This window comes from Daphnia magna, unplaced genomic scaffold (genome assembly GCF_020631705.1).
Source record: "Daphnia magna isolate NIES unplaced genomic scaffold, ASM2063170v1.1 Dm_contigs120, whole genome shotgun sequence".
In the NCBI taxonomy this organism is placed as follows: Eukaryota; Metazoa; Arthropoda; class Branchiopoda; order Diplostraca; family Daphniidae; genus Daphnia; species Daphnia magna.
The window spans coordinates 161415-185232 of NW_025533130.1; the positions used below are offsets into that span (position 1 = coordinate 161415).

A 23818-nucleotide genomic window follows, 5' to 3' on the forward strand; every position below is an offset into this window, starting at 1 on the left:
AACGTATGCAGCAGTTCGAAATTAACAGGAAGGCAGAGGAAGAACGTATGCAGCAGTTTGAAACCGCCAGAAAGGCAGAAGAAAGACGGGTTGAAGCAGCACGTAAGGAACGACAATTGCAAATGGAGCTGGAGAAACAACGCTACACTGGCTCCTTGTTACGCAAACAGCTCGCAGACGAATTAGCAGTGGCCGAAGAGAACGATGAAATGGAAACGTCCGGGTTTGACAAAACAGATGTCTGGAAACCTTCTTTCGTCCCATCTCATCAACCTGCTACGCTTATCCCAAATTTCCGTATACCGTGTGGGACAGCAACGTCAACGCAACCATGCTCTCAATACGAGCCGGCTGCGTCAGAACAGCCGTCTACGTCCGACCAGCCGTCCTCGTCGATTCCAAAGCTAAATACCAACGCCTTCAGCTACGTACCACCAAACGTATTCAACCAGCCAAATCCAAGTATAGCTCAGCAATTCACCTCAAGCGCTCGTCCGTCACTGATTCCAACAACCACGATGTCGTCGCTACCCGTCCACAACCGAGTTACGCAACAAACGTTTCCGCCACAAAGACCAGTTCACGCTCCACAAGCAACGGTGTATTCTCCTGATGCCTGGATATTCGCCGTGAATCGTCATGACGCACCTCCGACATTTCGTTCATCATCGAGACCGCCGAAAGCTGAACCACCGAAGTTTGACGGCAACCCGATAAACTGGCCTATGTTTATACAGTCATTCAAGGTTCAAATTCACGACACATGTTTCAGCGATGCTGAACGTCAACATCATCTACGTGCAAGTTTGACGACCGAAATTCAGAACAATCTTGGCGAAGTTCTACTCAACCCTGGATTATACTCCTTTGCATTGAAAGAGCTGCATCGGAAGTTCGGAAATCCAAGAATCGTTTCAACCGCTTGCTCTTCATCTCTCTTAAAGCTACCTTCGTTTAAAGATAACGACTACGAATCGTTAAAGCAGTTTTCGTCCACACTCCGTTCAGTCGTCGCAACTTTGCAACTGGGTGGATATGGACTGGAACTACACAGCAGTACAACCTTGGCTCAATTGGTTGGAAAATTGCCGCCCACCTTACGCAGTAAATGGGCCGAAGTGAGCTATCGAATTCAAGATAAATTGCCTACGATACTCGACCTGGACACGTGGCTCGATGACGTTACGATGGCGGAATACTTCGTCCGTATTGGCGTCAACCCCACACCCCAGCAAGGCAGTCATCCGAAAACTCGAGAAAACGTCCACAGGTCGTCGAACGAAAAACAGAAGAAATCGACCACGACCCCCATGGTCTTTTCTACGACCGTAAAAATTGCGTCCTGCCCACATTGTAACGGTGCTCATCGCCTTCACCTCTGTGAGAAGTTTAAAGCCTTAAATCCCACGGAACGATCAGAAATCGTCAAAGAAAAAAGATGCTGTTACCGGTGTCTCGACGACCGCCATCTAAGTTCCGAGTGTACGAAGGAAAAGGAATGTGGAACGGACGAGTGTAAACGTCTTCACCACCCTCTTCTCCACGGAGCACCGCGGATGTACCCGAAAACGCCACGATCGAGCCCGATGTCATCCTCGTCTCAAAAGAGCCCGTTTAATGGCTTGGTCTCCTACGGCTACGAAAGTGAAACGACCTTGCTGCCTATCGTCCCTATGTTAATTGAAGCTAATGGCCGAACCTGGATCGGTTATGGATTGCTGGATCCTGGAAGCCAAATCTCAATGATAACCAACGCGCTTGCAAACGAATTGGGACTTCAAGGCGAGAAGGGAATTTCAAGAATCGGAACGTATCACGGCCGCGACCCAACCGCGAATACAACAAAGGTGTCTTTCAGAATCTCTTCTTTGGACAAAAGCAGTTCCTTCGAAATCCCGAACTGTTACTCCGTTCCCGTCTTAAGAATCAGAAACGAAAACGTTGACCTAAAGAAGTTGGTTAAGGATTGGCCTCATCTAGCCGGATTGAAAGTTCCCACCCAAAATTCCGTGGACGTTAACGTGTTGATCGGCTCGTGTGATATGGCGCCGCAAGAGGTCCTGGAAATCAAAAGAGATCCGTTGAACGAGCGGGCCCCACGAGGACTACGAACAGCCTTTGGATGGTGTATAGCTGGACCGATCTCTCCAGCCGCCGTTGCACAACTGCAGTGTAACTCGCTCTCATTAGCGCCCCCACCCGACCAAGATCTTGTGAATGCAATTGATCGCTTTCTACTCACCGAGACTTACGAAGCCCGAGCAGGAGTCAAGGTGCCGATTAGCGAAGAAGAATTACGCGCGAACAAGATCCTTAACGAAACGACGAAATTCTTAGGCGATCGATACGAGTCGGGACTGGAAAAACGAAGAGCCGAACCTGCCCGACAACAGCCAGTCTACACTAGCGCGCTTCCTCAAGCTAGAACGAAGACTCATCGCCGACGAAAACCTTGGTAAAAGGTACTCCGCAGCAATCAACGAGTATATCAGCCTTGGTCACGCCCGAAAACTCTCAGCTGAGGAGGTTAACTATCGTCCAGCTGGCCGAACCTGGTTTCTGCCTCACCATCCGGTGATAAATCCGAAGAAACCTGAAAAATGCCGCCCGGTCTTTGATGCCTCCGCGTACTACAAGGGAATGTCGCTGAACTCTGCCCTGCTGAAAGGACCCGACCTGCTAACCAACCTCATTGGTGTGCTGATACGTTTCCGACAACATCCGATAGCGTTGAGCGCGGATATTGTTAAAATGTTCCACCAAGTAAGGGTGCGGCCAAAAGACGGGCCGGCACTTCGCTTTTTCTATCGCGACCCGGGTATACAGGAACCACCCTCCGTTTACCAAATGAACGTGCAACCCTTCGGCGCAGTTTGCTCTCCGACAATTTGTGCTCACGTTCTACGTCAAGCAGCCGAAGACGGCGGGATTGATGCGGCCGACGTTACCAACCAAATAATCGATCATTTTTACGTGGATAATTGGTTGACATCAATTCCAACTGCCAAAGAAGCTGTTCAGCACGCAAAAAGGGTGGCAGACGTTCTACTTCGAGGAGGATTCGAACTCGCCCAATGGGGTTCATCATGTTCAAAAGTTCTATTGTCGTTGCCTGGCAATCCAGTCTCATCCATCGATTTAGCCCTACACGGAATGCCCATAGAGCGGACGCTGGGGCTCTCACTCGACTACGGCAGCGATTCGTTTGTGGTGAGCGCAAGCATAAAACTTGATGGAGCGACGAAACGAGAAATACTTCGAGAAACGTCAAGCGTCTACGACCCATTTGGATTTCTTTCACCGGTGTTGCTACACGCAAAACTTATCCTGCAAGCTGTATGCAGAAAATCGGTTGGCTGAGACGATCAACTAGACCATACGACCGTCGATGAGTGGCAACATTGGGCCGTCTCCCTCTCGAAGCTAAAACCGCTCTCCATCTCACGATGTTTTAACCCAGAGCTACCAAAAGCGCGAGGTGTGGGACTTCATCTGTTTGCTGACGCATCCGAATCAGCATTTGGTGCCATCGCCTATCTCCGATTTGACAATCCCGACGGCGTTAAGGTGTCATTTGTCATGGCCAAGGCAAGAGTGGCACCCATCAAATACGTTTCGATTCCCAGACTTGAGCTGTGTGCAGCATTACTCGCCGCCCGTCTAGCATCATTGATCAAGTCAGAACTCCGACTAAAAATCGACCAAGCCACATTCTGGTCGGACTCCACAACGGTTTTGAGATGGATTAACTCTCCACACTATCGATTTCATGTTTACGTTGGAAACCGAATAGGCGAAATATTGGAGTCGTCCGAAAGTAGTCAATGGCGTTATGTCCCTACAACTCAAAACCCAGCAGACGACGTCAGCCGTGGCGTCACATCCACAGAATTTTCCAACGAACATCGTTTCTTTACCGGACCATCTTTCCTCTATCAATCACCGCAAAACTGGCCGGCCTTCCCCGATGTAAAACAGGGAATTGACGAAATAAAGGATCCCGAAGTTCGCTGTACGAGATGGGTTGGTGCGACACTACACGTAATCGATTCCATTGACCGGCTTACCACGTACACCTCCCGCTATCCGTTTTTAGTCGGCGTCGTCGGCTACGTCAAACGTTTCATTAATAACGCTCGGAAAGAAAAAACCCATCGTGATTTCGGCAAACTATCGGAAACCGAGGTCAAGAATGCGGAAGCGGAATTATTTAGGCGCGCCCAGATGTCTGCCTTTCCTGAAGATTACAGTAATATAAAGGAGGGAAAGCAGCTCGATCCCGGTTCAAGCCTAATCACGTTAATGCCATTCGTCGACCATCAAGGAGTTTTACGGGTCGGAGGACGTATTGAAAATGCTCCAGCCCCGCCGGAAGCCCGCCATCCGATCATACTCCCAGCCGACGAAAAAATCACGGAATTGCTGATTTATAGTCTTCACCTCGAGTTCGTACACTCCACTACAGAGAGAACCTTTCACGAATTACGTAAACTCTACTGGGTTCAACGCGGACGAAAAACGGTGAGAAGAATTATAAACAAGTGTTTCAAATGCAAGCAACACTACGCAAAGGCACTTTGTCCAATGATGGCCGCTCTTCCCGGTTACCGTCTGAAGCCTTTCTCCCCGCCTTTCTCCCCCGCCTTTTCACACACCGGAGTAGATTTCTTTGGCCCGTACAACGTAACGATATTCAGACGGAAGGTAAAACGCTGGGCCTGTTTATTTACTTGCATGTCATCAAGAGCCGTGCACCTGGAAATGTCATACTCTCTTGACACTTCCTCCTTCATCAACTGCATCAGTCGCTTTGAAGATCGCCGTACAACTCCGAAACATTATCACAGCGATAATGGCACGAATTTTGTTGGAGCTGTGCATGAATTTTCCGAGTGTCTCCGTCGGATGGAACAGTTAGCCATTCAAGATGGGCGAAAACGAAGAACGGTGACTTGGAGTTTCAACCCACCTTCCGCGCCACATTTTGGTGGAACCTGGGAACGTCTAGTTCAATCGTCAAAACGTGCCTTAAGATTCGTACTCAACGAGCAAACTCTGACTGACGATACTTTGGTCACCACGCTAATTCAAGTGGAGAAACTTCTCAACGGCCGCCCATTAACGTATGTAAGTGTAAACCCGGCGGATCCTGAACCCATTACGCCAAATCATCTTCTCCTTGGACACGAAAATCCGTACATACCTTTTGATCTGTTCGACGAAAACGATATGACGACCAAAAGGAAGTACCGCATTGCTCAGTACCTAACTGATTGTTTCTGGAGACGTTGGATGAGAGAGTATCTTCCCAGCCTTACGGAACGACGAAAATGGCTATATGGACAAAAGAATCTCAACGTTGGCGACATCGTGATCGTTATCGAGCCAGATACACCCCGTGGAGAATGGCCAATCGCTCGTGTCGTCAAGGTGTTTTCCGGCCCTGATGGCGTAGTCCGTTCCGCAATCGTTCACCTTCGTTCGGCTACCAAAACCTCCGAACTTCACCGCCCGGCTGTGAAACTCTGCTTGTTAGAGTCTTGGGATACGGATGGTGCGTCCGCTTACGAACGCAGAGCCGGCTATGTTCCGAATCCTACAACTCCGAAATAGCAAGAAGAGTCTTTGTCGCGATCGGTATTGTGCCATAGGCGAGAACGGAGGCAGGGGAACGCAGACGACGTAACGACAAGGTAAGAACACGTTTGGCGGCGTTAATTACACACGAGAATTCGCCAGTTACAGTCGCGTCAATCGTTTTCAATATAACCGTTTTGTAACACTTAAATGTCAGTTCGATTAAACGTGCCCGTAAAACAATACAGAGTTACGAAAATTACCTACAGTGTAAAGTCAGTGCGTATCGATAACAGATCCCTTTGAATCAGACCATGAAAACTCTGTTTCCGATCAGTCTTTGGTTAGTACTAACAGATAATAATTTATTTTCGATGTAATAATAATACTGTTTATTTATCAGGAAGAAGACCAACAAGGCGCTGATGTTGGACCTGACGTCAATCGAAGAGCTGCTCGTGTCCGTCGACATCGTGGTGTTTGACGAGGTGATGGTGTTCGACGAGGGGATGGTGTTCGACGAGGGGATGGTGTCCGCCGAGCTGCTGTTGTCCGTCGGGCTGGTGGTGTCCATCGAGCTGCTGGTGTCCGTCGGCTTGCTGATGCTGGACGTGGTGGTCGTATGGGAAATGTTCCACTAGTAAGTTTTTTAATTTTTTTGATTTGTTGGTTGGGTATACTATAATCATTTATCCCTCTTCATTAGGTAGAGGACGGTGCACAACTAGGGAACGAAAGAGAGGTCCGACGTCGAGGACGCGGAATGGGTGGTGGAGCTATTGGTGCTGCAGTCCACTTGCTCGTAAGCTAACCAGCAACTGTTTTACAGAAATAATGAAATTCCATTTCGATAAAACAAGAATTTTTTAAACCGTACTTTTAGGGCGAAGAGCCACATGGTCCTGTTTTGGTTCCAGTTGCAGTACCGGGAATACAAGATTTTGACGATCTCGTACGAGAAGCTATAGTTGATGCTGGAATAGATATTGACGTTGCTGAGGACCAAGTGCAGATACCGCCACCGATCGTCGAAGAGGATCAGCAGCAACATCATTTCGTCGACATGATTTGTGAAATTTGTTTCAACAATCCTAAATCTTTTTTTTTCAGGCCTTGTGGCCATTTATTTTGCAATGTTTGTGCTGACAGGGTAGTACCGTGGCATGGCAATGGGCAAGATGCACCTGCTAATTCGCGTTGCTTCCTTTGCAGGGGTATAGTTGAAGGTAAGGACAGATTATTCCTGTAGTAATAAAGCCAAACGCCCCTTACTTCCGAAATTTTACCTCTGCTTTGGTTTATACTTAAAAACAAATCTGATTAAGACCTAACTTGTTAAAAACTTAGATAATACATAGCATTTCTCACAGCATGATAGTAGAACATGAGACAGGAATGCTTTATATCTTGGGTTCAAATCCCCGTCCATGAACAGTAGTGAAATTCTGTACACTATTAAAAAATTTGTTCAATTTTGGGTGCTCATAACCCCCCAAAACTTGTTAAACTGGAGGGGGGGTTATAAGTACCGAAAAATTATTTTTTTTTTCTACTACAACTTATAGGGGGTTTATAACCACCTAATTAAGGCTGTTTTATGTACCACTTTTTATCTGTTACAATTATCAAAATGTGAACATTGTAACATCCCTTTTTTGTTGTTTAAACGCGGATAATTAAATATGCATTAAATTCTTTTTTACTTTTTATTTCCATCAATCCGTCACATTGGTAAACAACCATTAACGAGGAAAAAATTGCAGTTTTGGATACACTGAAAGTTAACGCAAACATTTTCTTAATTGAAAAAAACTAGGTTGCAAATGGACAATAAATTTGTTGTTCACATTTTAAACACTTTGCATTAACTATTATCACTGTTACGGTAATCTATTTGTTGGAATTGTTTCAAGAAAATTTTTAAGGGTTGACAGTCAAAAGGGCTGTTTTGAGATTCGCCGTGTCCTACAAATTCCCGGATGTCAGCCTGTTGTCTTAGGGGGAGACTGGAGTAAACCGGGACGGTTTTCGTTTTCCCCCTATATCTCCCAAACTAATCATTAAATTAATTTATTATTTTGTTTTTATGTATTCCATACTGTAATGTACCCCCCATATTTTTTATATAATTTAATAATAAACCATTTTCCCATATAGAGTTGGCTAACGTCCGAAGTTGCCAGTTCGATGAAATTGTTAAAACAAAAATTGGACACGAACTAGTAACAGTTCTTGCATGGCGGCTTACAGAGTTTCGCCCGTTGTAGTTTTAGTTTTAATTTTTTCCCTTGAAATTACCTTCCGTTCCATTCATAATTGGATTACGAAATTCCTTCGTTATCAGGTAATCTTGTAATTTTTATTTGACCTCCTGTTCTTGATTTATGATTAATTTTTTTGTAGACGTGTTTACTTTCTGTAGCAGACAAATGGATGTTGTAGAGGAAACTGGCGGGCTGATAAGGGAGCCCATAATAACAATCTAATTTTGCTAGAGTCCTCTTTCAGCTCTTCATTGGTATCAATATCAAATAAAACTGAGCCATTTTCATTATATCCAACAGCGACTAACTCAACAATTTCAGATGCACGGCCATCTAAAGTTGTTTTTTCAAAAAGATCATCAAGACCGCTTTCAAGACAATCAAGCAATGCCTGTCCTATGGGATTTTCTGATATTTCTGCCATTTTAAAGCTTTCTTTCAAATTCAATATCTTTTAATTCATCGTGCTTTTAATCATCTTTCGTTCAAGTTTATCATCAGGTAATGCAAAATAGCGTATAGGTACGTCATTAACGTGACAAGCAGCCGAAATTCAAAAGGCCATATAGCAGACCACACACCATCATTATAGGATTAGGCCATTAGGCATTAGCCATTTATATGGTCAAGTAGAGTCCCCTACCGACCGATCACCAAAATATGAAAGATAAATAGCAAATAATTGTTCGTCAAGGAAGTTTTCGGCCTTTGGCAGTATGAATTTCCAAAAAGTGTTTTACCCTAAGAAAAGGGTAAAATTCGGCCAAAAAGTCATTTTACCCTACAGGGTCCCTGTTTACCCTGTCTTGAAAAACGACCATCGAAAAACCCCAAAAAGGGTAATTACCCTGTTCGTGGCAGCCCTGGCCCATTCGGCCCACCGTTTTGGCATTTGATTTTTAATTATTTCTTAACATAAAATAATATATATATATATATATAATAAATTATAATATAAAATAATAACGTGAATAAAAGTTTTGTTTCGAGATAATCTAATTACAGAAATTAAACACAGTTGTAAAAAATAATTTTTCGAATTTGGCAGGTAGAATGCGGGGTTGCCGTTCCAGATAAATGATATCTGACAGGAGAAATGAGAAACCAAACGGTAGATAATTATGTCTGCTCTGATGCTAAATTAACAAGTAAGAGCTGATCTATTTAACGGTATTTTCGTATTGTTTGCCCCTTAATTTGACAAATTCCGTCAAATTGAAACATTTTCAAAAATGTCTGTTTGGTGTAAAACGGCCAGAAAAGGCATCTGTTAAAACACCCTAAATAGCAGCGTAATGTTCTTAATCTATTGGTGGTTTTTTTTATCCATGTCGCGTGGTTTGACAAAAAACGTCACTCACGCAGAATTTGACGACACGTCACGGGTAAACGCAGCCGATGCCAGACGACAGAGATAGGTTTAAGTCTTCTTATACCCCCATCTAGCGGTACAATGCGTGAAACCTTTTGCACCTAGATTTGAATCCATCTAGCGGTCAAATCAAGAACATCTTCAAGTTCTGTGGATGGGATCGGCATGTAGACACTAGACCGTTTTACAACTAGAACTTTTCGTACTCGACACTAGAACGTTTGGTCCCGACAGTAGAACTTCTGGCGCCGACACTAGAACGGCGGTGAAGGGGAGGCACTAAATTTTAGCCAACCAATAGGGAAAGACTCGAAGTGGGAAGAAAAGTTCCGACACTAGACCTTTTTTCTCCGACTGTAGAACTTTACATGGCGACACTGGACCTTTTTGCTCCGACACTGGACCGTTCTAAAAATAGAACTTTTCGATGCCGACACTAGAACTTTTCGATCCCGACACAAGAACTTTACATGCCGACACTAAAACTTTGCGTGGCGACACTAGAACTTTTCGATAATGACACTTCCACTTTTCCATCCCGACACTAGAACGTTTTGATCCCGACACTAGAACTTTTGAATCCCGACACTAGAACTTTTCAATCCCGACACTACAACTTTTTGATCCCGACACTAGAACTTTTTGATCCCGACAATAGAACTTTACATGCCGACACTAGAACTTTACGTGGCGACACTAGAACTTTACGTGGCGACACTAGAACTTTTCGATACCGACACTAGAACTTTACATGCTGGCACTAGAACGTTACATGTCGACACTAGAACTTTATATGTCGACACTAGAACTTTACATGCTGACAATACAACTATACTTGCCGACACTAGAACGTTTCGATCCCATCCACAGAACTTGAAGATGTTCTTGATTTGACCGCTAGATGGATTCAAATCTAGGTGCAAAAGGTTTCACGCATTGTACCGCTAGATGGGGGTATAAGAAGACTTAAACCTATCTCTGTCGTCTGGCATCGGCTGCGTTTACCCGTGACGTGTCGTCAAATTCTGCGTGAGTGACGTTTTTTGTCAAACCACGCGACATGGATAAAAAAAACCACCAATAGATTAAGAACATTACGCTGCTATTTAGGGTGTTTTATCCCTATTTCTTCAAAAATCATCCGACTTCTTTGTCGTGTGTCACGTGCCCTCTCCAACATTCGTTGTTTCATGGCACAATACTTCAAATGATCTTCTTTGTTATCGTGCCCATCATGGCCAGTGGTCATAAAATATGCCCCATCTTCTAAAAGCCTTGCCGGGCAACCGTTCTTTGATTCGCTACAGCGAAAACCACTTTAAAAAAGCAATATCATTTTAGTAAATGAAAATTCAATTATTCAATTATAATTTCATACCCAGCATCAAGGTTATTTTTGTGGTATGTATGTAGATTTTCACACACTAAAACATTTGAATTAAAACGGCTACCAGGAGCCAGATGGCATACCACTTCAACACCGTTTTGCAAATCCGCCATCCTCGTTGTTGCACTTGCAATTACACTTCTACACTGCACTAAGATTTAGTTAAAACTAAACTCGTTAAATCGGTTACCATGCGGTGGATCACAGTTGGAAACAAAGCCGTACCCCCTTCGATGGGTAGGCTATCTCCCAAGAGATTTCACCCCAATTGAACCCCTCCCCCCCAGGCCCCAGCGATAAATTCGAATTTTGCATGGCGAACGTTCAGATCAAGCAAAAATTTAAGCAATTATTCTATTAGCTCCCACGATCGGTAATTTTATTTTTTCCTCTCGTAATCGCAACTTGGCTCTGAATTTTAAAAAGGCATCTCCGATTCCTTTAATTCATTCTGCAGTAACATATTTTGTTCCTATAAAATGAGGTTAAACAATAAGATCACAAAATATTTCTCATTCCTTTGATAAACCCAGCTCTTACCTCCAATTGCCGATTTTCGCGAAGCACTTATTCAGCCAAAAAGCTGTCCCGGTTCTTCTAAGCCTACCTATAGTCCGTCATCGTCCTCAGAGATGTCAGTTCATGAACTTTATATAACAATAAGATAGTTCGGAAAAACGTTAAGAAAAATTGCTTTATGCTTATACGTAGTTGTATCTGCTAACTATTCTTGCATACAAGCACTCTACCGACTTGCGCTCCTTTTCGATTACTTCTGAGAGTTTTTCTATGATTTTCTCACGTTCATGGTTTTCAATCATTAGAAGAAGTTCCATTTCCTCTTCCAATGTTAACGGCGTTTCAGATTCCGAAGCGTTCCATCCCGTGTTTTTCTCAGATGATGCTGATTCTGCCGAATGACCAGTAATCTCAATAACCGTAACATGGCACGTATTTTCTGTTGAATACTGACCTCTGTTTTTTTCTGTTGAATAGGTGACGGCTCTTGAATGCTTATCATCAACCCGACTTCAATTAAATGTGGCTGGCCTTTTGATATTTCTAGATCCTGTTCCACTATATGTTTCTCGATTCACAATTCAGGATTGGGGACTCCAGGATCAGGTAGGCCTATAGCTGTTCAGCTGGTTCAGAACCTTCACGGGCAGAACCAATTCCAGCCTTTACTCAACATCATGTCCACTAGGCCCCACATCTGATAAAGCTGCTGGTTTTACGGTTTCCGAAACTGTGTTCTGGATCGTGGCAATCGTAGGAGCTCAGAAGTAGATGCTTGCAGTTTCAGTTGTCTTTTTAGCTGCGTAAAGATACGCTGTGCCTAAAGAAGAAAACATTTAGAGCTCAGTTTATTTATATAAAATAAGTGTCAGGATTGGTCTTACTTCCCATGAAAAAATAAACTTGACACGCTACATGTCAGTTCTACACATAATTGTGCTTCTCGATGTTTCGCCACAGATCCGACACTCACATCGCATAATGAATTTAGGCAAGCAACGACTCTTGTTTCTTAAGTTCAATTGTCATAGCATCGAAATCATCAGGTGAACTAACTCCAACACCTGATAGAGGTGGAATGTACCTAATATTTTAGAGAAGTATGGTAAAACAATATAAACGAGTAAATCCAACTGGCTTTCAAAACCCAATCGGATGATCCACCTACTTCCTTTATATATAGTCTACTGATATCCTGCCAACATCTTTAAATAAATCAGTAGGGCTACTGCTTTAATAGTGGAGGGTATCGAAATATAAGGTCTATGTAGAGTTCTACTGACTAATAATATTTAAATAGCCTTATTATTTGAGTGCCAGCAAAAAGTGAACGACTAGACTATATACGAATATAGACATTCCAAGACACGATGAGTCAAGTTTAATGTCGGGCAAAGTACAATACTAAGATTTTGCACGTTCATTTTGTTATAAATCGCTCCTGAAAAGCATCCAGACTACGTCGTCAATAACATGAAACGGAAAAGGTGAGGCATTATTTTAATTATTTTACCGAGTTTAATTTTTCTACCTTTTCTATCACATGTTCCATGAGCACCATCAACCAAGATAACAGTGGTCTGTTGTAGGGGAGGGTGGGGCTAGTTGGTACAATTTTTTTATTTCTTCTCTGGTTTCTTTAATTTTTCATATTTTAACACCCAAAAAATTGTAAAAGAAAGCTCAGATATCCAGCTTTCTCGTGCTATTTTTTTATTTGATCTACGTTGAAGAATTCATATCGAAATCAACGTTCAAAAAGCTAAAGAAAATTTGCCTACATGCCCCACTAACGGGGTAAGTTGGCAGTGGTAGTGGGGTAAGTTGGCCCCATGTATTTCAAATACGGATTTCAGTGAAATGTTGATGTTGTAAACAAACTAGAATAACATTACAATAAACAAAAATCCTATAGTTATTTTAGAGTGGGAAACTCAGAAATAAGTTGTGATAACTTACATAAAGATTAATAGCCTTAAATGCAAAAAATTAAAAAATATACATAATTCAGGCAAACATTTCACAGGTGAACATCGTATAAAGTGAAACACTTAAAATTTGCCAAATTTTGGCCTCTAATGCATACCACTGTTCACCATAAGTCATATCTAGCAAAAATTTCTTACAATTCTTACAAAAAAATCTTACAATTCCCTGACATTTTGACAGGCCATGTACTCTATACATATGCATGTATAATGCCTATGCCGACATGCCCCATGTTGCAATGTATCAACTTGCCCCAACGCGGGGTTTATTCAAATAAAAATTTTTATTACTCCTTTATAATTGATTAAAACAAATCCATTGTTACAGTTCGATAGAGGACACAATTTTCTATAAAACTAATATTTTTTCAAAATTATATGCATACCAAGAAAAGATCAAATTGATGAATACCAAGCACGCAACTATTGTGGATTTGACGCAAAAAATTTTGTTATTTTCTATTTCCTAAACTATTTGGGATAAATTTATAAAACTTTGCACAAATGTGCGCACGATAAACATCTTTGACTATGAATTATTTCAATAAAACCTCTTTCACACAATTTGTCTAAATTAAGAATTGCAAACTTGCTCTCCTGCCAACTAGCCCCACTCTCCCCTATATATAGGTAATTGCCGAATAAGATTGCTGAAGGTCTCCTCTTGAAGTTGGCTATCTACGATAGATATAAGACGTCCTCGAATTTGGATAAAAGCTCATTATAGTTAAAATATTATCCGGCAGTTCCCTACAAAAGGCAGCAAAATGGTGTCATGGCATTCAACGAAAAATTATAACATTAAACAAAATGTACCGATCGTAGCAAGCGGCTTGCTTTTGCCTAGAAATATACCCCGGTGGGTATATTTTAGAACTACGTTTTCTCGGTTGTTCTATGCTCGTCGGAGTTCAACTACGCGAGTCTTTAGTCAAGAACTTTGAAAAATTCCTTCTTGTTGCAATCCTAAATCAGGCAGGTGAGAAAGTAAGTCTTAAATAGGCTAAGGGAAAATGCAAATTTACCATAGTCTTGTAGTAGTAATTTGCAACAGCGAACTACAACAAGCAAATCTATACCGTCATGAGAACCACTTGTTTGGATGGCTAACTCTAATGGCACACCCAAAACAGGCAGATCATCTAAAAACAAGGCTTTGAAATTAAGTGAAACGAATTGTGACAGAAAAAATAGTACCTTCCAAAGATGTGGGAGGTTTGGTGTTATTTTTTTTTAATTTTATCATTTGTATTTTGAGGATGCGTCTGATCTGTCGCTTGCCATGATATAATCAAGTTACGGCGTCCATTTGTGGAAATTCCTCTCGGCCAACGAACCTGTTCGATTGGGAACACGTCAACTGTACGACCATTCTGGCGCAGGAAAACTGCCCAGTCACGGCTAAAAGAATGGCCGAGTTCATTTCGACATGAATTTATTGGTTTCATGTATAAAATCATGTATTCAATACATACTACACAGTTTTAAAATATTTGGTTCGATCGTTTTCACAAGTTAGCCATTATCTATCCACCACTTCCGAATGTCTGGATACACTTTGGCCGTTCAAAATACTATTAGCTGGGAAAGGGACATACGAATGGGGGAGGAGGGGGGTTGGGGGATGCAGTAAGATTGTAACCGAAAACCCTCCCATCCCCACCCTGTTTCTAAGGGCAAAGCAAACGTTTTGGAAACGACTGCGCTTGGGGTTGAACCTTCAACTCTTCTGTTAGTTTGTGAAGTGTAAGCGTCAGGTCATTTAGTGTTTCCAGCAACGAAGATGCCTCGCAATCACCAAGTTCAAGAAGGATACCACCAAGTTCAAGATGGATTTGAGGATTTCGAAGTGGAAGGTGTGCTGAATCGAAGGTAATTGAAACTTTATTTTGTTTCTTTTTTATGTTAAATTAACTCACTTAATTGTATTTTTGTTCTTTTCCTTTTCCCGTTTTAGGATGGTGCGGTCGGGAACTGGACGTTCTAAAGTCCAATATTTACTCAAATACGTTGGGTATGCAGAGGCGGAGTGGACGGACTATGCGAATTGCGGAAATTGTCGGTCTCTGACCAGGAAATTCGTGCGCAACGGAGGGTAAGTGTTTTTTTGTATTCATTTTTTTTTGTATTCAATTAATTTATTTTATCTTTTTGTTTCAGAGCTGTAACCGTCTACGAGGCTGGACCAGCCGGTGATCGGGGTGAGGTAGTTCTGGACGGGGAAGCCTCGCTCTATTGCGAGGCTTTCCTGGCCAGTGAAGCCTCGTCCTCGGGCATGGGCAATCCGGCCGAGGAAGGTGGGCAGCCGACCGACGAGTCCGCCGTGGAGCCACCGGCCATTGAGGAACCCGTTCTCGTGGATCTACCCGTCTCCATGGAGTTACCCGTCCCCCTGGAGCTACCCGCCCATGTGGAGGTACCTTGCCCCGTGGCTCAACCCGCTTCCGTGGCCCAACCCGATATCGTGGCGCAACCTGCTCTCGTGGTTCAACCCGCTCCTGTGGCCCACCCCGTTCGTGTGACCCAACCCGCTCCCGTGGTTCAACCAGCTCCTGTGGCTCAAGGTGCCGTAGCGGTAAGTAATTGTATTGTAATTTTTTATTATTAATTTATTGAAAACTTTTTTTTTAAACACAGAAACAGGCTTTGGGGTTGATTTACGAGGGTTTTCGGTTGCTCGGTCCTCTTTTGGGGCACTTGGGAAACCAAGGGCCTAGTCAGCAGGATGTGCAACCGAAACAGAAAGTAAAGCGTCGAAGGAGCGACCTTAATAAAATGAAAACCAGAAAGTGTAATAAGGTAAGTCCATGTTTTATGAATGTTAATTTATTGTTATTTATTTTGGGTTATTTTCTAGTGTCAACAGAAGGGGCACTACCAAAGGGACTGCCCAATTTAAATGATCTTTTTCGGTTTTTTTTGTTTTTTATTTTTTTTTTTACGTGGAACTTGTATGGTTTTTGAAATTGCAATAAATAACGAAGTTTGTCGAAATAGGTGTTTTATCTTTTATTTTACATTGAGTGGTTTTTTTTGCATTTTTGTTTGAGTCAGTCTTTTGGAATTGCGTCAGTCGTACGTGTGCAAGATTGGAAAAAGCAGAAGGGACACAGTATACATTGCGTGTTACTCAAGTTTGTTTTTGGAGGATTTACATTTCTACTGATTTTTCTACGTAAGTAATTGTGTTGAAATGATTGGTATTGTTTTGTCAGAGTAATAGAATACATATCAATCAGAGTACATATACATATACATATCAATCAGAGTAATAATAGTATTCTATTACTCTGCTCTGGTTTTGTCTTGACCAGAGTAATAGAATACTGGTGTAGCCACACTTATGGCGGGCCCTCCCATTGCCTTTTTGGCCTGAAAGTCTTTCTGGCCCATAACGAAAGCGCCACAGCGGCTGTGTTGTGAACTTCTGATGTATTACGTTTTCGCTATGTTTTTGCTCATTTTCGTCGTCTGTACTTCAGAAAGTAAACAAAAAGTGGCTTAATTAATTAGTGTGAAAAAAAGTATGTATAAAAATATGGGTTGTTATAACAATAACAACCCTTAAAACTCAATTCATAGGTGGCGTTACGGTTATGGGACACTTAAATCGATATCTTGCCTCATTTTCTCACAATCGATACGCGAAACTTGCAGCAACTTTTTGGGAAAAAATCCGAGAGGGGGAGTTAACATGGCCGTGGCTACACCAGTATTCTATTACTCTGTCTTGACGTTGAACATTCTCTGTTGGAAAAAATGTTTTTGGCAACGTTGCTTGACTTTCACAAAACTGTAAACGTCCACTCAGATGTTAAGAAGCTAGTGCTAGTGCTTCACCTGCCTTGTCAGAGAATCCGCAAATGATATTTTATTCGTTTTAATGGTGATTTGTTATTTGCATTTGCTTGGCTGTTGTTTTGTTCATTTGCTTTTGGTGGATGGCGTCAACTATGATGCAACTACTCGGCAAAGAGGTTGATACCTCTGTATAGGTATTAATGTCACATCGTTACGTGGTTTGCTTAAAACTAGGAAGGCTAAATTTGTAGGCCGTTGTTGTTTATAGAATTTGTTGTTTTTTGTAGAAAAACCTACCATACAAATGGGTTCTAACAAAGAAATTCCTGCATGTAAAGAAATGGTACTAGTGAGGGGTTTTGGGCCATTCGGTGTTCACAAAATCAACTCTAGCATGGAAACTGTGAAGTTATTACCCAGTCTAGATTTAGAATGAGATCTCGGAATCCAATTAGTTTCAAAAGAGATACCAGTTGAATATGGTTACGTGAAAACTCAGATTCCTCAGTTTTGGGAATTGTATAAACCAAAGGTATTTTAACTATGGGTGCTACAGTAAAGCTTTTTCAAAAGCTAGATATTAAGTTTGAATAGTTATTGTTGTTCTATGATTCAATTATTACAGCTGGCTGTTCGTGTTGGAGTGTCAGGAATGGTACAGGAATTAACTTTGGAGACGCAAGCTTTCAATAAAGGATACGGTTCTTTGGATATTCAGGGCTGTGTGCCAGAAGGTGGTGTTTGTGTTGAAGGTTGCCCAGATCAACTAGAATCTGCCATTGATATGAGAAAAATTGGTCAAAATGTGAATGACTTCTGCTGTGATGTAGTTTCATATATTTCAACTGACCCAGGGTGTTACCTTTGTGATTTTGTATTTTATTGATCCCTTCTTGTTGACAGAACTAGAGTTGCCTTTGAAACAAATCTGGTCACGGTGGCGGCAAGGTGGACCGAAAACCCGTGGTCGTTACTTCTCCGGTGGTTTCAATCAGCGTTGGACCAGCAGTACGACTCAACAACTCCTTTACTGTGAAGTTTGCAAAATTTCTTGTGCAAGTAAGCAATAACACTAACCACGTGGTTTCGTACACAAAGAGACGTGTAATTTACGTTTTATTTACTTTTTCTGCAAGGTCCTTAGACTTACAAAGACCATTTGGATGGTCAAAAGCAGAAGAAAAAGGAGGCAGCCGTCCGTACTGGCTTCCCTATGGTGCGTTATTAATGTTTTGCGTGTGCATTTCTATGTATATTAACCGATATCGGTCAGTTTAGGTTCCCACTCCGAGGACTGGAGCTGGCTTGCACTGTGAACTTTGCAATGTGGCGTGCACTTCTGCAGATGCCTATGCAGCGCACATTCGTGGAACAAAACATCAAAAGGTTTGAATCCGATACAAGTGATCAGGTTGCTATTCCGAATGGGGCTAAAACTTAACTTTTCCTCTCATGTAGGTCGTTGAATTACACACGAAACTAGGCAAACTAATCCTTTCAGCAGAACCACAGTTGATTCATTTGAAAACGGGTGGCGCAACTGGAACCGCACCGGCTACACCAGTTACACCAGTTACTACAACTACTATAGCTACTACAGCCACAATGGTCAGCGCGGTGATCACTACGCTTGCTGTTACCACTACATCCGCCGCAACGGCCGCTACTCCTACACTTACCGTACCTGCACCTACATGTACAACAGCAGTCGTCAAAGTAGTGGCTGCAACGCCTAAAATCAATTTTCTGGGTACAAACTGCTCATTCCGTGATTGCTTATTGTTACGTATACTCATTTGACGCTGTTGTTGTGGTTGCAGGTGAAAACTATTTAAATACTCATGTTGGAATCAAAATCTAACGGATCTGAAAGTGAAGTTGCGCTCGTTACGACATCGACAGTGCAAGCTAACCAGATAATCAAAAAAGAGGAAGTCCCAATGACAGCTGCTGTTGCTACTGAAACGGCACAAGCAGTGGTTGTACAGTGGGAGGAGGAAAAGGTGATTCAACCCGTTGGCCAAGATTACGTTGAAGAATTACGTGGCGGTGATGGTATGATTCGCTTGTTACATTCTCAGTTGGTTAGAAGACGATGATTGACTCGTCGCATGTCCTCCGTAATATTAATAGTCAAAATTACCGGCTTTAATTGTCGGTTCTAAGATTGCCGCTTCTACGATGTCAATGCCAAAGATATGCATCTGAAAGGCAGACGTCTTAGGTAAACAGCTTTTTTGACATTTCTCTTTGAGCCATTTATAATTTACATCATCTGTCGGTCACCTTTTTCAGGATAATGTACAAGAAGAAAGTAGATCTAAATTTGGTGGTAGAAGCCAAAGTTTGGCCGGCCCTGCGTCAGAAAAAAGAAGACCATGCCCGGCTGGGAAGAAAGACGGAAACCTAATGAAGGTGGCTGGTAAGGTAATGAAAATTACGAAGAAATGCCACAAGGTTCTTCGTCAATGGAAGATGGAAACCAGCCACGTCCTCCAGCCTATTGGTCTAGCCCATCCCGAGGCGGACTTCGACATGGTGGGATCTCAATGGGTCTACCACCACCACCAGAGGTACACGTCTTATTTCCCCGTTTCTATACAGTCATATCATGATTGTTTGTTTGTTTTTTTGTTTTTTTTTCTCATTTCTATCTTTGCAGTATTTTCCTTCCGGCTCCTTGCCGATGGGTATTCCTAATCCAGCTATGCGTAAACCCGAATCCAGTGACGATCGCCATGTCATGGCGAAACATTCAGAGATCTACCCATCGGTATAGGTTTCACTTTCTTATTCATTTATTTGTTTACGTTGATTGTTTTTTCAGAAAATGACTAACAATGGAGCATTTGATCGTTTTGTAGGAAGCCGAATTAGAAGCCATACAGACGCTCGTCTCGTCTGTTGAACGCTCATTAAAGTTAGTTTCTGATCAGCTAACGCATCAACCTGAAGACAAAACGAAAGTTTCGGAGACGCAATAATCCAATAACCTTGCTCAATCGCCTGTTCCAGCCGTTGCTGCGCTCGCCGCTTCTCAGGCTGATGTGCCGGTCTCTGTTCCTTCTGTCGCTCCAGCTACCACCCCTACTGCGACCCCCGCCCCAGCGCTTGTTCTAGCTGCAGCAGCCACGAACGGCCCAGCCCAGCCACAGTGGATGTTGAAAGGCGTCATGCGAGTGGGGTTGCTTGCCAAAGGATTACTTTTAAAAGGCGATCGAAATGTTCAGTTGGTCGTCCTCTGCTCTCAGCCACCTACTTTTCAGTTGCTCGACAGAGTTGCTCAAGCTCTTCCAGTCCACCTCTCTGTAAGTAGTTAAGAAATCAGTCAGCAGATAAGAAGATAGATTACCCTTTTTTTTTTTTAGTTTTCTTTTTTTAAATTTGTTTATTCTAAATTAATAATTCACTTTACGATTAGGTTGTCGCACCATCAATCACGTTCAACGTCGAAACGCTTCCAAATGAAGCAGTTGTCATGGTAAAATCGGTACAGGGTCATGGCCTGGCGGGTGATATTTTGGTCAAGGTCTCGCTTACGTCCCTCGTTGTCAGGGAAGAGCAACTAGCCGCCGCCGCTGCTGCTGCTACCGTTGCTACCAATGGAACGGCTTCTACTGGTTTGTGTTTTTATTTTTTGAAATGTCTTTATTGTTTTGAATGAGCTAATGAAAAGGTAAAGTTTGTAGTGTAGTTTCGAAATAATTGTTTTCCCCGTTTTCCCCTTGACTTGTGATAACATTCATATATATCTCTGATATATATTCCCCTTAGCTGTTTTGCACATGTTGAATCATGGTTTTGCATGAAAGTTGTGGCCAACGTTCAAAAGCAATAGCAATGAGTGTGCTTGACGTAAACCTAGCCACAAAAATGAAAAGGATGTGTTGGAAGAATCATCGAAGAGGTAAGAAAGCCAATGACATGTTGTAGCTGTTCTGAATCTAAATTTTTTCTCTTACATCTTTGTTTAGCTATTTTGCACATGTTGAATCATGGTTTTGCATGAAAGTTGGTTATGTCCACTTTTGTTATCCTGTCATCCACACTGATAGTCTTTTGTTTCTAGGCAAGGAATGAAGAGTTTGACCACCAAGCCAGATTGTTCTTGGAAAGAGACCAGGTGTATCGGCACAATGACTTATTACTGGTTATTGTTAAAAAATGTCACAGCCTATGCCAACCTTCACCGTATGTCTATCATGGTCTGAAACACAAACCCACTGTTGTTTCGGGGGTTGGCAAAGTAACACCAACAGTAGTACATCAAAGAAAAGTGAAGGCTGGTAATTCTAATTTTTTTTCAATTTTCTAGTAGTAAAGAATGAGTGATTCGCGTTCTGGCCCAGCAACATGTAAGCTGTTGTAAGGCCTAGAAGGTCGTTCATCTGATCTTGAGTTAGTTACACTAGAAGTGATTCGCGTTCTGGCCCAGCAACATGTAAGCTGTTGTAAGGCCTAGAAGTGCGTTCATCTGGTGTTAAGTTAGTTACGTTAGAAGTAATTCGCGTTCTGGCCCAGCAACATGTAAGCTGTTGTAAGGCCTAGAAATACGTTCATCTGGTGTTAAGTTAGTTACGTTAGAAGTGATTCGCGTTCTGGCCCAGCAACATGTAAGTTGTTGTAAGGCCTAGAAGTGCGTTCATCCATGCCGATAGAATCTTTACTTAGCAATCATTTGAAAATTTTAATGTAAAAGTAAGTAATGCCTTGTTTTTCATTTACTTGTGATGACGAGTTATTCTTCAAGTGGAAGTTGGTGCTTCACCTGCAAGTTGAAGATGGTACTGGAGTTGGTGCGGGCGCTGGAGGTGTAGGTGGAGGTGGTGCGGTGGCTGGAAAGGAAAATGGCGAAGCAGTGGGATACCAACTTGCTCAGCTGCAAGACCTTGAATATGGAACTATTCTCAAAGTGGGTGGCCGTGAAGTTCTGGTAAGCACTTTCTCCAGTTTAAGCAAAGTTTCGGACTGGATTTATCTTTTGGAAAGATCCAAGATCAAATTTTAGAATCCTTGATTTTATCTGAGACGAGTGTCGGTTAAATTTCTCGTGTAATCAACCAAAAATAGATGTAAAGTCTTCTGGTACTTAAAATCAACCCCTGTTTTTTAAAAATCGAATCCAGAAGTAACACAATTATTTATAACAGCTTTCTTTTAAAAAAGGGGAAAATTTTGAAATTTAACTGAATGAAATATTACTAAGAAGTCAGGGTGTACCTCTAGAAGTAGAACACCCACCAGGACTGAGAAGTTCATAAGATGTTCTTGATCTTTTAGATAATATTCAGCAAAATGCTAATACCAGTTTTTCTAGTACATGTAGTCCTGAAAAAAATGCATCATATCCGATCCAAAGTGCAACTGAGCCACCACTTTTGAAAGCTTTAAAGTAAACTCTATCAATATTTGACTTTAATTTTAAAATTATCTGTATTTTCAATTAATTAATGAATTTTTTTTGTAGGTAGTATAATGTATTTGGGTGTAAAGCTTCAGCTAAATAACATAAGAACTGGGAAGAAGAAGATATTTTAACTGTGAAAGACAGAGGAGTAATTCTTAAGGTATTCGAATTTCACATTATCAATCATTCTTGTTAATACCATCGAACTACCCAGTCAGAGCATGGAAGACAAAGAAATATGTCGAGCAACAGGATTTAAATTTGCCCAGCTCAAATAACTCGAACACGAGAACATCTTAAAAGTTGGCGGCCGCGAAGTTCTTGTAAGTTTCTTTTGTAACTTAAAAATGTCGAAAAGGCTCGTCGTATTTAATTTTTTTTTTTTCTTTTTTAAGATCCAAAATCAAATTATTGACTCCCTAAATATCAGTTGAAATTGTTGTAGTCCAATGCCATGTGGAACCCAATTACAAGCAGATGGGGTATCGTCTTTAGTAAATCCTCGTCCTCCAAGCAAAGAATTTGTTTCGCCTTTTCTTGAAACCGGAAACAAAGACCCCAAGCTCAATTCTATTTCAAACGAAATCAAGCCCAGATATAACCCTTGCCACCCTTCAGCCCTGGTAATGCCGAGACCTACCGTCGATATCCAGGTTTGTTTTCGAATTAAAGTGTTTCTGTTTCTCGAATGTTTCCTTTTTAATAATTTCTTCTAAGTGTAAAGAATCGCAGCGGGGTACGGTTATAGTCGACGTCGTTGTGAAGCCTTTGTCAAGCAAGAATTTGCGTCCTCACCAGCGCGATGGTGTAGTTTTCTTGTACAAATGCTTGGTGGTTTTTCAAAATTCCAAACATTTATGGTGCTATCCTAGCCGATGAAATGGGATTGGGTCAAACACTGCAATGTATCCCACTCATATGGTAATACCATCAGTTTATTACTTCTTCCTGTTACCTGCTTAAAATAATGAATGTTCATGTCAATAGGATTCTTCTCAGCAAGGCCCTTACAATGGACGTCCAACCATTCAGCGTGTTTTAATCATTACGCCATCAAGCCTAGTAAAAAACTGGGACAAGGAATTTCGTCGTACTTGCGCAGCTGCAAGACCTTGAATATGGAACTATTCTCAAAGTGGGTGGCCGTGAAGTTCTTGTGAATACTTGCTGTTTTAATGAGAAGTGCCGCACTGATTGTTCCGTAACTTTGCCGACACTTAGCATACTTTTTACAAGCAAACACTGTTAACTATCCAATCTCTGCAATTGCAAGCAACCGAAGATAAGGAAATGGATGTGTCATGTGGAATAGCTGGTATAAATTTAGAACCAAGTAGTGCAACTGTCAACAGCGGCCTGGTTCCATCGACCTCAATGTTTGAATCTACAGAGCCACGAAGTTCTAGCGCAATGGCTGAGTATTGCATAGGATAGCCTAGGCAGTGTTTGAGCCAGCCTTCCACATTCCGTCCCATCCCCTACGTTTATCATTATAAATCCTAC

General features: G+C 42.0%; 2 protein-coding genes and 1 pseudogene across 2 annotated transcripts; 2 read left to right on the top strand and 1 right to left on the bottom strand.

Moving 5' to 3' along the window:
• The first annotated feature begins 2640 nt into the window (after positions 1 to 2640).
• LOC123466849 lies at positions 2641 to 5613 on the top strand. The gene is made up of 2 exons (XM_045166978.1): positions 2641 to 3220; positions 3461 to 5613. Exons 1-2 carry the CDS (start codon positions 2641 to 2643, stop codon positions 5611 to 5613), a joined length of 2733 nt encoding a protein of 910 aa, XP_045022913.1.
• Positions 5614 to 11834: 6221 nt separating this feature from the next.
• LOC123466850 lies at positions 11835 to 14353 on the bottom strand (annotated as a pseudogene).
• Positions 14354 to 15272: 919 nt separating this feature from the next.
• On the top strand, positions 15273 to 23494 carry LOC116934217 (zinc finger RNA-binding protein). The gene is given in 24 exon segments (XM_045166979.1): positions 15273 to 15682; positions 15745 to 16019; positions 16162 to 16219; positions 17534 to 17647; positions 17739 to 17967; positions 18045 to 18124; positions 18187 to 18294; positions 18367 to 18520; positions 18856 to 18963; positions 19042 to 19132; positions 19204 to 19273; positions 19275 to 19428; positions 19614 to 19681; positions 19773 to 19995; positions 20065 to 20216; positions 20330 to 20815; positions 20883 to 20919; positions 20978 to 21841; positions 22226 to 22300; positions 22376 to 22475; positions 22530 to 22638; positions 22711 to 22968; positions 23033 to 23236; positions 23303 to 23494. Coding segments are annotated over 16 exon segments (2427 nt in total). The 5' UTR covers positions 15273 to 15382; the 3' UTR covers positions 20573 to 20815; positions 20883 to 20919; positions 20978 to 21841; positions 22226 to 22300; positions 22376 to 22475; positions 22530 to 22638; positions 22711 to 22968; positions 23033 to 23236; positions 23303 to 23494.
• Positions 23495 to 23818: the final 324 nt, after the last annotated feature.